Genomic DNA, 14,938 nt, shown 5'->3' on the forward strand with positions numbered 1-14,938 from the left:
CATCAAGATGGATCAGCCAGGTCTGAGGAGCAGAAAGCATCACTGGTGTCTCAGGATCAACATGTAATTTGACAGAGAGAGATAGACAGAAGGAGGAGGGAGAGGGTGGTACATCCCTTGGAAACTGTCGACATTTCTCAATATATGTAAACAAGCAAATATTTCACTCTCTTTGATACAGTGCCTACAGATCAAGGCAATATGTTCCAACAAGCGACACATAACATTGACATCTTGTAGTCATTTTCATAATTTAAATTAAAAAAAAAAATCAGTCAAATAAAGTAAGGACACCTTATCACACTTTCAAGTCCATAAAATTAGAATCTGGTGTTCCAGATTAGGTGCCATTGATTAGAACCTCCTGCAGGTGGAGGTGCAGGTGGAATCTGTCTGATTTAAACCTGCCTGACATTTAGGGTCTGGTGTTCTCTTTGCTATTGAAGTGTGAAAGGTTGTGGATGCCTATGGATCTGGCAAGGGATTTAAAAAGATCTCTTAACTTATTAGAAATTAAATCATTCCACTGTAAGGAAAATCATAAACAAGTGGTGTGGATTTCAAACCAATGGCAATTTGTCCAGGTCTGGCTGCCAAAGCAAATTCAGCCTGAGAGCAGAACGTTTGATGCTAAAAGAACCCCAACTTTTCATCACTGGATTTGCAGGTATCTCTTGCAACATTTGGTGTAAGAGTCTACACATCTACAATCAGAGAGAGAGTGGACAAATTTGACATGCATAAGAGGCATGCCAGGAAAAAGACTTTGCTGTCCAAAAAGAACATTAAAGCAAGACTACATTTTGCCAATTAACATATAGGCAAAAACCAGGCCTTTTGGAATAATGTGCTCTGGACAGATGAATCAAAGGCTTTTTAGGAGAAAAACCTCATATCAACTGTGAAACATGGTGGTGGGAATGTTATGGTTTGGGGTTGCTTCACTGTCTGAGGGATTGGGAAGCTTGTATTCATTGATTCAACTATGAATACTGAATCATATCAAAGAGTGACTGAAGATAATGTGAGGCCATCAAAAATGAACTTTTTCACGACATTCTAATTGTTTGAGATGCACTAGTGTGTGTGTGTATCACACACACAGACCAGCCACTTTAATAGGAACTTGTTCTTGATTTTAGAATCATTTAAGAATCTTTGGATTCCTGTTCTTAGCTGACAGGAATGGAACCCAATGCAGGGGCGCAGATAGGATTTTTGAACTGGGGGGGACTGAGCTGTCAGCAAATGATTCCATTTTGTGTATGCATGTATGCATGTATGTGTGCGTGTATATATATATATATATATATATATATATATATATATATATATATATATATATATATATATACTACCGTTCAAAAGTTTGGGGTCACTTTGAAATGTCTTTACTTTTGAAAGAAAAGCACTGTTCTTTTCAATGAAGATCACTTTAAACTAATCAGAAATCCACTCTATACATTGCTAATGTGGTAAATGACTCTTCTAGCTGCAAATGTCTGGTTTTTGGTGCAATATCTCCATAGGTGTATAGAGGCCCATTTCCAGCAACTATCACTCCAGTGTTCTAATGGTACAATGTGTTTGCTCATTGCCTCAGAAGGCTAATGGATGATTAGAAAACCCTTGTACAATCATGTTAGCACAGCTGAAAACAGTTTAGCACTTTAGAGAAGCTATAAAACTGACCTTCCTTTGAGCAGATTGAGTTTCTGGAGCATCACATTTGTGGGGTCGATTAAATGCTCAAAATGGCCAGAAAAATGTCTCGACTATATTTTCTATTCATTTTACAATTTATGGTGGTAAATAAAAGTGTGACTTTTCATGGAAAACACAAAATTGTCTGGGTGACCCCAAACTTTTGAACGGTAGTGTGTATACATGTTATTTCACCTCCCTCACTGCCATCACCAGGAACTACCTGCAGGCCAGGACAATGATAACATTTTAACATAGCCTATGGAAATCCAAAGTTTACACATTATCATCATGCACAGAAATTGTAAAACTGCAAAACTAGTTTTAAAACCGCTAAGTTCCAACTGTTAAACATAGCGAGAGCCTGGGCTACGTGTGTGTGTGTAAAGTGTAAACCAGTGCATACTGACTTTCTAACTATGCCTGTGTGTTGCGTGAGCGGCAGTCAGTCAACAACTCTTCGCGAAGTTTCCTTATTGAAACAATATGCTCGCTGAAATTATGGCAGGGAACGCCAGATTAAACATTAAAACTGCCTTCTGAGCACTGTATCTACAGGCTGCCACTGAAAGAAGGAGGCTACCAGAAAGGCATCACTCCGTACGATTTTACTTTCACTACAACATTACTTTGAACCGACTATCAAAAAATTGCAAGGTGATATGATAAAGTAAGGCACAGTTTACTTACAGTCGTTTTTTTTTTTTTTGAAAAAACGATGCAATTGTTTTCTGCCTTTTGGCACCCTTCATCATGCCGTGTTGGGGTCCTGAACTAGGAGGCGCTGTCCCCGATATGCCTGTCAAACTTGTTGTGGGTAACCATAGCAACCAAGCTCGAGCTCGCAACCTGTGCAGTCTGCGCAGTTGCAACTATGTATATACTGCTGTGCACCTCAATAAACCGAATGGTAATTAGTCTTTTGATTTTTCCGTGAGGTTTGCCTTATGCAAAGAAAGACAGCATAGACGTTTTTTCCTCCCTATAAGTGGGGGGGACCGAACAAGGTGAATTTAAATCTGGGTGGGACGAATCCCCCCCGTCCCCCCCTTTATCTGCGCCCGTGACCCAATGTGATTTTCTACTCTTGCATGCGGAGGTGCTTTTCTGCTCACCATTGTTGTCAAGAGTTGTTATGAATTGCTGTATCCTTCCTGGCAGCTCGAACCAAACTGGTCAATTTCTTCTGACCTCTCTTATCAGCAAGTCATTTCCACCCGCAGAACTGGCACTCACTCAAGGTTTTTTTTTTCTTGCACCATTCTGTGTTAGAGACTGTTATTTGTGAAAACCCCAGGAATTCGGCAGTTTCTGAAACTCTGAAACTTGAGTACAAAACTGTTCATGACAACTGCAGCCCTAAAGTTATCATGTCAATTGTTGTCCTCAGCCATAATAGCAAAACTGGAAGTGTCCAGAGCCATCTTCCAAGTGCGACTTTCAACTGTTTATATGTTTCACTGATGCTCAGCCAAATCCATGTACTGCATTTTTGTGCAACCTTTCCAAATAGTTTAATATTATTTGACTTTTGTAACTTGCTTTGTTATGGCCATGATTGTGGTACAGTACATGGTATATTTAAGCTTTTAGTTTCCCCTTCCTCAAAGTGCAAACAATCAGGTGGATAGTCTTATTTGACAAGATGACAATGTTTGCATTTTTTTTTTATTTTAAATATTATTTAAAATACTTTTCTATTATAAGAAAATTTTGTTTGAATGAAAGTCTTTTCTCAAATTGCTTGCATTATTGCCCATTTATTGCATATTTTATATAATAATTCTTAAGTTGAATGTACTCCTAAATTTTACTGAATGTAATTACCATCAGCAAGTTGACCATTATTTTAAAAAAAATCCACATAGAACAGGTGTTATGCCACCTCTTTTTGCCTTCTATCCATCCATCCATTATCTGTAGCTACTTATCCTGTTCTACAGGGTCGCAGGCAAGCTGGAGCCTATCCCAGCTGACTATAGGCGAGACGCGGGGTACACCCTGGACAAGTCGCTAGGTCATCGCAGGGCTGACACATAGACATAACAACCATTCACACTCACATCTACAGTCAATTTAGAACCACCAATAAACCTAACCTGCATGTCTTTGGACTATTGAGGTATTTTACCTGACGTCACAGGGTCACGTGACGCCCTGGTGTCCGCCATTTTGGACGGCAAGCTAGCTAATGTCAACAACAGTAGCTGGTATGTTACTGTAGCAATGTTTACGTTCAGTCATTTGGATGACTGTTAAAACCTTTCAGTCTCAAGTTTTTCCTTTACTGGATTTACTAGTTTACTGAGCTAGTGCGCGCCGGCCGGCCGGCCGGCCGGCAGGCTAGCTAGTGCGCGCTAGCCGGGCTCCCAGCCGGCAGGCCGGCTAGCACGTGCTAGCTGGGCTCCCGGCCGGCAGGCTGGCTAGCGCGCGCTAGCTCCCGGCTTGCCCGAGCGCGCTAGCTCAGTAAACTAGTAAATCCAGTAAAGGAAAAACTTGAGACTGAAAGGTTTTAACAGTCATCCAAATGACTGAACGTAAACATTGCTACAGTAACATACCAGCTATGATGTTGTTGACATTAGCTAGTGCTAACAGCTAGTTGCTAATACACTGCTACAACTACACCGACCCTAATAATACAGTTCTTAGTCATTGCCTGGTAACAGCAAATTTATAACGGGCCATGTCTCAACAGACTAAGAAGTTATTTCAATGACATTTAATAACATTTTGTTTATCCTGAGGACCGAAAGTAAATGAAAATGTGAACAAACCTTAGCTGTAATCAGATGGCGACCACCGGCTCCAGGGACGACCCGCTGATATAGGCATGTTACCCAGCCTGACACAAAATATTTGTAGGTATCCAAACTCGTATACGCTTTCAGATCAATACCTGTGTATGGCGATGGGTTTTTAACGACATAGGTATACAGATCATGTGGGCCGAAGTCAGGTAAAGACGAGGGCTTCGTGTACTTCCGTACGTCAGTGAACAATCCTGGTGGAAGCAGGTAAACGTCGTTCTCTAAGCCTGCTAACCTCAATTTTTGCAAATACCTCTCCCTCTGCTCGCCCTGTAAATGCCCTACGTCGCTGGATAGTGAAGGTGTTTTCTGCATCTCGCTCCTTTTTCTTTTATGTTTTTCGTTTGTCGCCTTCCTCGCATTCAAACTGATTCGAGCCGTGCCGTCCAAAATGGCAGCATCACATGACTTGGTCACGTGAGTGAAATACCTCAATAGGGGAAACCGGAGCAAACCCACGCGGACACGGAGAGAACATGCAAACTTTACACAGAAAGGCCCTCGCCGACCACTGGACTCGAACCCTGGACCTTCTTGCTGCGAGGCAACAGTGCTAACCACTACACCACCGTGCCACCCTTACCCTCCACATGAATGTATATAAAATCACATTTTGATGGGAAACTAAATAGAGCATCCCAAAAGCCTTTAATTATGCCTTTGGAAAAAAAAGAAGAACGTATTGAAATCATTCTCATGGCTACAGCACAAAGATCATTTCAAAGAATGCATCTGAAGTGCAATTACATGCCACACATCAGATGCGCTAACACAATTTAATCATGAGTGGGAGACATGACTCCATGTTTATCATGTAGAGGGTGTTTTGTAAATAAAGTTACATTTTGCTAAAGCATGTTAATTTCCGGGCGGCACGGTGGTGTAGTGGTTAGCGCTGTCGCCTCACAGCAAGAAGGTCCTGGGTTCGAGCCCCGTGGCCGGCGAGGGCCTTTCTGTGTGGAGTTTGCATGTTCTCCCCGTGTCCGCGTGGGTTTCCTCCGGGTGCTCCGGTTTCCCCCACAGTCCAAAGACATGCAGGTTAGGTTAACTGGTGACTCTAAATTGACCGTAGGTGTGAATGTGAGTGTGAATGGTTGTCTGTGTCTATGTGTCAGCCCTGTGATGACCTGGCGACTTGTCCAGGGTGTACCCCGCCTTTCGCCCGTAGTCAGCTGGGATAGGCTCCAGCTTGCCTGCGACCCTGTAGAAGGATAAAGCGGCTAGAGATAATGAGATGAGATGAGATGTTAATTTCCCCTATGTATGGAGACTTTTGGGACACCCTGTACATGTAAACTATATTTAATATTTTCTCTTCATCCCGATTGACCACATAATCCCTTTTTTCCAGTGTAGTCACGGTGGACTGGGACCCGGTTTGCCATTCATCTGAGGTTTCATCTCATAAGGACACTTATGTACATATGTGACAAAATATCTTCTCTTGCTATCAATAGACAGTGCAAAATGACTTGAATTAAGAACTTTCAGAGGCATAATATGATAAATATTTAATCTGATTTTGAAAAACTTTTACAGAAATAACAATTTAACAATGTAAAATGTTAAAGACAAAAAACTTAACATTTTCTATGCATTTGAGCTTGACTAAAACATAACAATAGCGTTGAACATTTCACCAAAAGAAAGTGGGAAAAGACCCTGTGGGACTGTTTGAATTTGCCTACGCTACCTTTTCTGTTTTACTCACAGAGGCTGCTGATTGCATCAGACAGCATGAACAGTGTAATTGAGACTCCAGAGATCCAGTTCCATCCACTCCCACCTTCCTAGCTTCCCAAGTCTCTATCATGACCATGCTGACTATTCTCCCACAATGCACTGTTCCTGTTGCAATCTCCTGTAATACTTTCAGTCACCAAGCACAGTTCTTTCTGTTGCCGGGCAACCAGATACTCTACGGCATCAGTAGAGATGGAGTGAGACTCAGTAGTACACACATACACAAATGTAACTGGATCTCAAGTTGTGTCAGTTACAATAAAAACAACAACAACAACATCAGACAGTGTTATAGCCAGGTAAGCGGTGGGGAACACGGATCCCCGCCCCTCAAATAAAACCTGCTTACTAACAAAAGTGCGTGCAGCAGGGAGAAAGTACAGCTCTTGCCGAAAGAAAAAAGATTGCCTACATTATTGCTCCACTTTGCACCATGCAGTTTGTGCTTCCACTGGCGTGTCAAGGGGTGATGCTAATTGATTTCTTCTCAGGGGAGTGAGTTTCATCATGCGTTGTTTTTAACCCCTCTCTTACACACACTCTTACAGGGTTAATAAAGTCTCTAACAAAAACAAGAAACCATATGAATACACAAAAGGCAGTTTCACAAAATAGCAAAAAAAAAAAAAAAGAGTGTAGAAACAGTAACATCCTCATGACTTATAAACAATGGCCTCTACCATATATGCCAACTATGTTTATGGTGAAACAGCTCTCACATTGTCATTTTCATTAGTAGTCTACAACACACTGTAAATGCTGTCTGATGCAATCATGTCTGATGCAATGAGTTCATGCTGTCTGAGGCAATCATATTTAGACTTAACAGACTTGAGTCTGAAAAACGTGTGCATAACACAGCAGATCTGTTAAGAAAACCAGCCCAGGGTTTCAGTTACAATTAGAAAGTCTTTGTTGAATATGCTTATTTCGGTAGTGTGCTTTCGTGATAGTTCAAAAACTTATCTCTGTGTGATCGCATGAAACAATATCCAATAGCCTGCTCTGTTTCCAAAATTCTTCTCTGGAAACGGTCCCTATCCCGAGCATGCTCCTCCCATGGCCCCTTACGGCACGCTTGAAGAGCAAATGACCAGGCTTTCATCTTGTGAATTTGGACAACTGGAGAGAATTTCACCTGGAAATGGAGACATAAAATACACAGACAACACTCAGTTCAAAAAGTTCAAAAAAAAAAAAAATCAACCCATTGTAGGGCTATGAATATACATGTTCGCATATATATATATATATATATATATATATATATATATATATATATATATATATATATAAATAAAACATAATTAATTCAAGCACTTGTACTATAGATCAGATTTGACAGTACAGAACTTGCGGGTGCTTGCAACAAGCTAACATTAACTAACTATAAAAGGTTGCTTCAGAAAAAAAGTCAGTTAATTACAACATATGATGGATATAAGAAGCCAACACACCCCTGTTAAAATTGTAGATTTTTTATGAGGTAAAAAAAAAATTAAACCAAGATCAATCATGTCAGATCTTTTTCTACATTTAATGCAAGATAGCAACCAACAAAATTAACATGGAAAAAAAAAAGTTAAAACCTTTTAGGGGAATAAAAGAAAAAAAATTACAATAGCCTGGCTGAATAAGTGTGCATACCCTTTTATAATCAGCGTGCTCAGAATTAACCAATAACATTCAAACTCATATTCAAAAGTATTTATTATGCACCCGTCATCAATGATTAACCCCATATAAAGAGCAGCTGTTTCTGTAGGGCTTTCTTGACATTATTTTCATCTGACTGCTGTAACAGTGGTCTGCAAAGATCTTATGAAGCATATATGGGATCTCATTGTCAAAATGTACTGATCAGGAGAGGGGTACAAATGAATTTCCAAAACATTAAATGTACCTTAAAACACCATGAAAGCCCTCATCAAAAAAACTGAGAAAATGGTACCACGGAAACATTACCAAGCACAAGGACATTCCTCCAAAATTTAGGAGGATTGTCCTAAAAACCTATCAGGAAAGCTGACAGGAGAGCTACAGCAAAATTACAGGAACATCTCAAAGTACTGATCACTCCCTACATACGTCAACAATCCCTCATATTTTCACATTTTCTGGGCAGATGAAGAAGAAGCCTTTATTTGTCACATGCACACTCAAGCACAATGAAATTCATCCTCTGCATTTAACCCATCTGAAGCAGTGAACACACACACATACGCATGCACGTCAGCAATGAGCACACATACATACCCAGAGCAGTGGGCAGCTATGCTACAGTGCCCGGGGAGGAGTTGGGGGTTAGGTGCCTTGCTCAAGGGCACTTCAGTCCACTACTGCCTCATGTTAACCTAACCACGTCTTTGAACTGTGGGGGAAACTGAAGCACCCAGAATAAACCCATGCAGACACGTGAAGAACATCCAAACTCCACACAGAAAGGCCCCTGTCGGCCGCTGGGCTTGAACCCAGGACCTTCTTGCTGTGAGGCGACAGTGCTAACCACTACACCACAATGCTGCCCAATGGAAGACATTCCTCACAGGAAAAAAAAAAAGAAGCCCACCTAAATAATCATAATACATACAAATAATACATAACTCACCCCACACCATGTTGCAAAATGTGTTATGGTCCGATGAGACCAAGGTAGAATTTTTTGGGGTGCAAAAATAAGACAGTTAATCACCCAGTGACTGCATCATCATGCTATGGGACTGCTTCTCATCAAGATGGAGGGAATCATCGACTGGTCCAAATACCAAACTATTTTGCAGTTAAACTTGCAGGCCTCTTAAATAGATGAAGAAAAATTTCACCTTCCAGCATGACAAGGATCGAAAGCACAATTCAATATGCCAAAAATGAATGGCTTCAGAAGGTGAAGACCAATGTTTTGGAATGGTCCAGTCAGAGCCCAGATCTAAATCCTATCAAAAACCTGTGGTGTCACTTAAAGACTGTGTACAAGAGATCCCTTCACAATTTTTTTAAAAGATTTATTTGACATGGACAGTGTACACTAATACAATGTACCAGAATTAGACAAAATGGCCATTTTACATCTGTTACCCATGGACTGATGTTAAAAGGTCTTATACCTAAAAAAATACCTATAAAAAAGATAGATTTGGAGGATTTTACAAGGAAGATTGGAATAAAACTGCCAAATCGTGACATACCAAGATGGCAGACTTACCCAAAAAGACTAAGTGCTGTATTACAAGCAAAAAAGATGCTTTAACAAAGTATTAGTGTGCTTTAGTGTGCACACATCATTGATAGATGCATAATAAATACTTTTGAACATGAGGTTGAATGTCACTGATTAATTCCAAGCACTGTCACATGCCCCATTATAAAAAAGTATGCACACTTATACAACCAGGTTACTGTAAATTTTTTCTTTTCCTTTTCCCCCCTCTACCTAAAATGTTTCTATCTGTCACTTGTTTGCTTGGCATATCGCATTAAAGGTAGCAAAACAAATCTGATATGATTTTATCTTGATTTCTTTTTTTTTTTACATCACAAAAACCTGGAATTTTAAGAGGGGTGTGTAAACTTTATTTCTGCTGTACCTCCACACACAACAGTCATTAAGCAAACGGAAACAAAAAACAAACCAAAAAGAGAAATGTTAACCTATGCTTTTATTAATTTGTATAAATTTAGTTTATGTAGCTGTATAAAGATTCCTCTAATTCTACTACTAAATATAATAAGCATCACTGTGATAAATTAATATTTTTATCATTACCCTTTTCACAGTGGGCATTTTCTTTATCATGCTGGCATCAACAGTCTTATTTATGGGCCTTTTCCAGGGCACTTTAGCTGGTTTCTCCACACACAGCTGAGGACATCGATGACTGACAACTTGCCTTTGCTTCAAAAATGGCTTTGGACGTCTCATGCTTATGGGGCCTCTGGATGTTTTGGAGCTTTTCTCAGAGGAGTTTGTAATTGCATGTGCACTGCTGAGAGGAGCTCTAAAATTCAATGGGTGGTAAGGATCATCATCCCAAGATAGAGATTTCCACAATGCCTCCTCTTCATCTTCCGAGTTGACAGTCTCAGTGTGTCCTTGCTCACTAGAATCTGAGCAACAGGCCACAACAGATGGTGTTGATGTGAACTCGTTTTTTTGCTGACTTGATCCCGTTTGTGTTCTCTGTCTATTAGTAACTGTACTGGACATACATGCTGTGAAGTGCAGTGGATGGTATGGATCATTGGAACACCTAAGAAGATCCCAGAGCCCATCACTATCCTCTCGCTCCCTATCTATGGAGGAACTGTCTGAGCTGCCCCAACTGAACTCGCTATCTGAACTTTGACTTTTGCACTTTAACCTTGACAAATTACATTCCAATCCTGTGCAACAGTCAGTCTGTTTCTGGAACTCCTGCCCATAAAGACTTGGTACACAGTCTTCATCTAATTTAGTCTCTAAGCCTGTATGAAAATTCCAGTCGAACCGGTGCTTCCAGCCAAATTGCTCTCCTACACACCCATCTTCTTCATCACCGAGACACTCAGTTGCATGGGATACTAAATTGTCCACCAGTGAGCAGCAGAGATCGTCATTCACAAGACTGGACAGAACAGACCTGGAATGCGAATTTAGGCTGAAAGGATCCTTGTTAAACCTTGACAGAGGACTCGGACCTGCCACTACAACGTTCTTGTTGCTTTCAAACAGTGATGACAGAAGAAAACCATCGGTATCACCATGGACATTCGTCATGTGCTGTATATGTTCCCCTGTGTCATCTGTGATGCGCAGGTGAACTTCAAATCTGAACATCTGAAAAACTTGGCAACAAACAAAAGCATGTTAAATAAGAACACAAGGTAACATTTTATTTTAAGGAACACATTCGGGGTTTATTAAGATCTTGTTCTTTGTTCAGTAAAGTCCAAATTGCACATTTGTAAACAGTTTATTTACTATGAATTACACTTTACTTATAAACACACTCATATAGGGTTCATAATAGGGGATCTGTTGTGTGAAAATGACTAATAAATGCATTATAAGGTGGGATTATTAAATGCCACTGTCCTGCAAACTGTCATTTAAATTCACTTCTTATTAGTGTGTAATTGACAAATGTTATACCTGTAAGTTCTAGATGGTGTCAAATGACTTCTCCAGGTACTACTGAAGGCACTAATTCTACAATGTGTCCCATATTCTAGGAACCTATTCATACATATTTCAGATTGAATTATTTCAACTAAAAATCAAATTATATGCTTTATAAAGACTTTATACTGTTATTTTTCATCAGAGGTCAAAGAATAACTTTTTTGGTTTTAAGCAAGATACAGGTCTATTGGTTTTCAACCTTTTTTAATATCTAAAAAAAGATAAACAAACTTGATTTGTATGGGATGCAAACAAACTTACTGAAAATTTGTTTAGTGCTGTTTTGCTTCTAATTATAACTAGCACGAACTCGACTTTAGAAGATGGAACACATCGTAGTACTATTGACTTAATCGGCTAGTCTAAGCTCTAATAAACTCTAGGTCACTTGATACTACCTGGAATCCACAGGTATAGAGACTTATTCATGTATAACTGGAAACATATAAGAGGTGCCTAATAACACCAAATATGTGAACCTTGTTTGTTACTGAACAGACACATATTTGCGGTGTCCTGTTTCTTAACATACTTTGTCTACTGTTCCAGAACCTATCCAACTATTAGATAACATATCCAAAGTTTGTTTGGTATGTAGGAATCATATTAAGTCAATAAAAACGTGCCTTCCACATACATTTATGAAGTTGTATTCTAAAGTTTTGGACCTACAGTCCATCATCAGGGACAGAATGGAATGTGTATTTACAAACATCAACAAACTAGTTTAATCAAAAACAACAACAACAACAACTAAACTGTCACTTGCATTATGATGGCTGATGTGTCTGCAAAACAAAATCTTCAAAAATATTGGATTGGGGGGCAATCCATCCATCCATCCATTCATCCATTATCTGTAGCCGCTTATCTTGTTCTACAGGGTCGCAGGTAAGCTGGAGCCTATCCCAGTTGACTATGAGCAAGAGGCGGGGTACACCCTGGACAAGTCACCAGGTTATCGCAGGGCTGACACAGAGACAAACAATCGTTCACACTCACATTCACGCCTACGGTCAATTTAGAGTCACCAATTAACCTAACCTGCATGTCTTTGGACTGTGGAGGAAACCCACGCAGACACGAGGAGAACATGCAAACTCCACACCCGCTGGGCTCGAACCCAGAACCTTCTTGCTGTAAGCTGACAGTGTTAATCACTACACCACTGTGCCACCCCGGGAAGGAGGATATAAATAAATAAATGCCACGAGATAAACTAAAAAAAAAAAAACCTTACAAAAAGTTCACATGCTAGTATAAATGATATATTTGAATTAAAAGCAGATCACTTTCAGGCGTCATCACTGTTGCCTCACAGCAAGAAGCTCCTGGGTTCGAGCCCAGCAGCCGGCGAAGGCCTTTCTGTGCGGAGTTTGCATGTTCTCTCCGTGTCTGCCTGGATGGGTTTCTTCCGGGTGCTCCGGTTTCCCTTACAGTCCAAAGACATGCAGGTTAGGCTAATTGGTGGCTCTAAATTGACCGTAGGTGTGAATGTGAGCGTGAATGGTTGTTCGTCTCTGTGTCAGCCCTGCGATGACCTGGTGACTTGTCCAGGGTGTAGCCCGCCTCTCACCCTTAGGATAGGGTCCAGCTTACCTGCGACCCTATGGATGGATGGATGGATGGATGGATGGATGGATGGATGGATGGATAACCTCCAGGTATTTTCCTGCCACGGTCTCTGTCTTTTTACTGACTTGTCAGAGAATTTACTTATGCAGGCACTCCTTATTTAATAAACAGACATTTTAATGGTACTGATGGAATGAAGGGACAAGAAAGACAGACCAAAACATATTAAGCAGCATATCTATCCATCTCTTCCTCCCATATTTCAGTGTCTATCTTTATTATATAGTTATTATTCAAAGTTTTGAAACACGTACGAAGTATTGCCTACCTGCCATTAGACTGCAACAGATGACTTGAAGCATTAAGCGGACGTTTTCCCACAGTACTGTCAGGATCTGTCTGGTCCACGGTAAGAGCGCCATGCCGCTGGAGCTGAAGCGCTGCATTGCGCTCCGCTCTCTCGCCTTTCCAAGCGCGCTCTCCATCTTCTTTACGCAGCGCAAAGCGCTCAGGTGTTCTGATAATCCTCCCTGGCGGATCTCTCCTCACAGCAGCTTGTCGTTTGCGTTTGAATCTTCACAAAGCACATCTTCTCTCGAGAAGAAAATGTTAAAAACCTCCGAGCAAAACCATATCAAGCCATGTTTTTAGAGTGCTGTCCATATGACTCGAGCAGCTTTATAAATCAGTCACTTCCAGCAATCATCACTTGATTCGACCGCGGTGATGTTGAAATGTTGCTTTGATTTGCAGCTAGCCACGCCCAGAAATAGGGTAGCCAACTTCCTGAAATGGAAGGAATGGGGATGTGAGGAAGGGTGGTGTTGGACTGCAGAGCTCTAACTGTAGACCTAAAACAATATTGCTTATTGCATGATACTCATTTTGTCCAAAACAACTGTTCTTACACCTACATTACCCTTCAGTAGTAGGCTTAAGGGTTGTTTTACAATCAGGGTACGCAAGCTAAAAATCACATTTAACACTTCATCTCATCTCATTATCTGTAGCCGCTTTATCCTGTTCTACAGGGTCGCAGGCAAGCTGGAGCCTATCCCAGCTGACTACGGGCGAAAGGCGGGGTACACCCTGGACAAGTCACCAGGTCATCACAGGGCTGACACATAGACACAGACAACCATTCACACTCACACCTACGGTCAATTTAGAGTCACCAGTTAACCTAACCTGCATGTCTTTGGACTGTGGGGGAAACCGGAGCACCCGGAGGAAACCCACGCGGACACGGGGAGAACATGCAAACTCCACACAGAAAGGCCCTCGCCGGCCCCGGGGCTCGAACCCAGGACCTTCTTGCTGTGAGGCGACAGCGCTAACCACTACACCACCGTACCTCCACATTTAACACTTATTATCTTCAATATCAAAAGGCTTGACTAAATAAACTTGGTTGTTTATTGTAGCCCTGTGATAGCTCTATTTACCATGCAAAAAAAAAAATTGGTGATAATGTTATTTTTGGTGAATGGATGGCAGAGCATTTTTTAACATAGTTACTGGGGTCTCCCAGTGGCCAGATTTGGTCTCCTAGTCAATGCCAAACCAGCTTCACTGGGCCCATGTTTACATTAGACCGTATCAGCGGATCATCAGATTAACGTTTTTAAAACGATTAGTGTGCACACAGCAACACCAATACACGGATACGCTCGGCTCCGCAGGCATCCTGCGCTCCAAATCACTCCGCCCTGAACAGCGAGTGCCCTCTGGAGGGTGCGCACTCCGGCCCTGCGCAGCTCACACAGCGCGCGAGTGAAGTGCACAAGCCACGATTCGGGACTGAGCCGCTGTGTGTGAGATCCCAGCGCATATCACTTACCACTTGCAAGTGGAAGGATGGCAAGCCTAAAGACAATCATAACTACACAATGGGCAGTATTTGCATCAGTATTTGCAGTATTTTCATACTTTTATACTCTTTAATGAA

At 41.1% G+C, this 14,938-nt stretch overlaps 1 protein-coding gene across 1 annotated transcript; it reads right to left on the bottom strand.

Annotated features, from left to right (window-relative positions):
* Positions 1-7,182: 7,182 nt before the first annotated feature.
* On the bottom strand, positions 7,183-13,645 carry ppp1r15b (protein phosphatase 1, regulatory subunit 15B). Its single transcript, XM_060924379.1, has 3 exons — positions 13,319-13,645; positions 10,021-11,078; positions 7,183-7,395 (listed from the first exon to the last, which is right to left on the bottom strand). The coding sequence occupies exons 1-3, from the start codon at positions 13,473-13,475 to the stop codon at positions 7,183-7,185; spliced, it is 1,428 nt and encodes a 475-aa protein (XP_060780362.1). The 5' UTR covers positions 13,476-13,645.
* Between the last annotated feature and the right edge of the window lie 1,293 nt (positions 13,646-14,938).

This window comes from Neoarius graeffei, chromosome 6 (assembly GCF_027579695.1).
Source record: "Neoarius graeffei isolate fNeoGra1 chromosome 6, fNeoGra1.pri, whole genome shotgun sequence".
In the NCBI taxonomy this organism is placed as follows: Eukaryota; Metazoa; Chordata; class Actinopteri; order Siluriformes; family Ariidae; genus Neoarius; species Neoarius graeffei.

Bases quoted from the DNA above. Each gene is read 5' to 3' on its own strand.
- ppp1r15b (XM_060924379.1), bottom strand. From the start codon at position 13,475: ATGGAGAGCGCGCTTGGAAAGGCGAGAGAGCGGAGCGCAATGCAGCGC. The intron at 11,079-13,318 runs GTAGGCAATACT...TTTGTTGCCAAG, and splicing joins CTGTTGCAGTCTAATGGCAG to TTTTTCAGATGTTCAGATTT. The intron at 7,396-10,020 runs GTAATGATAAAA...CTCCATTTCCAG, and splicing joins AAATGCCCACTGTGAAAAGG to GTGAAATTCTCTCCAGTTGT.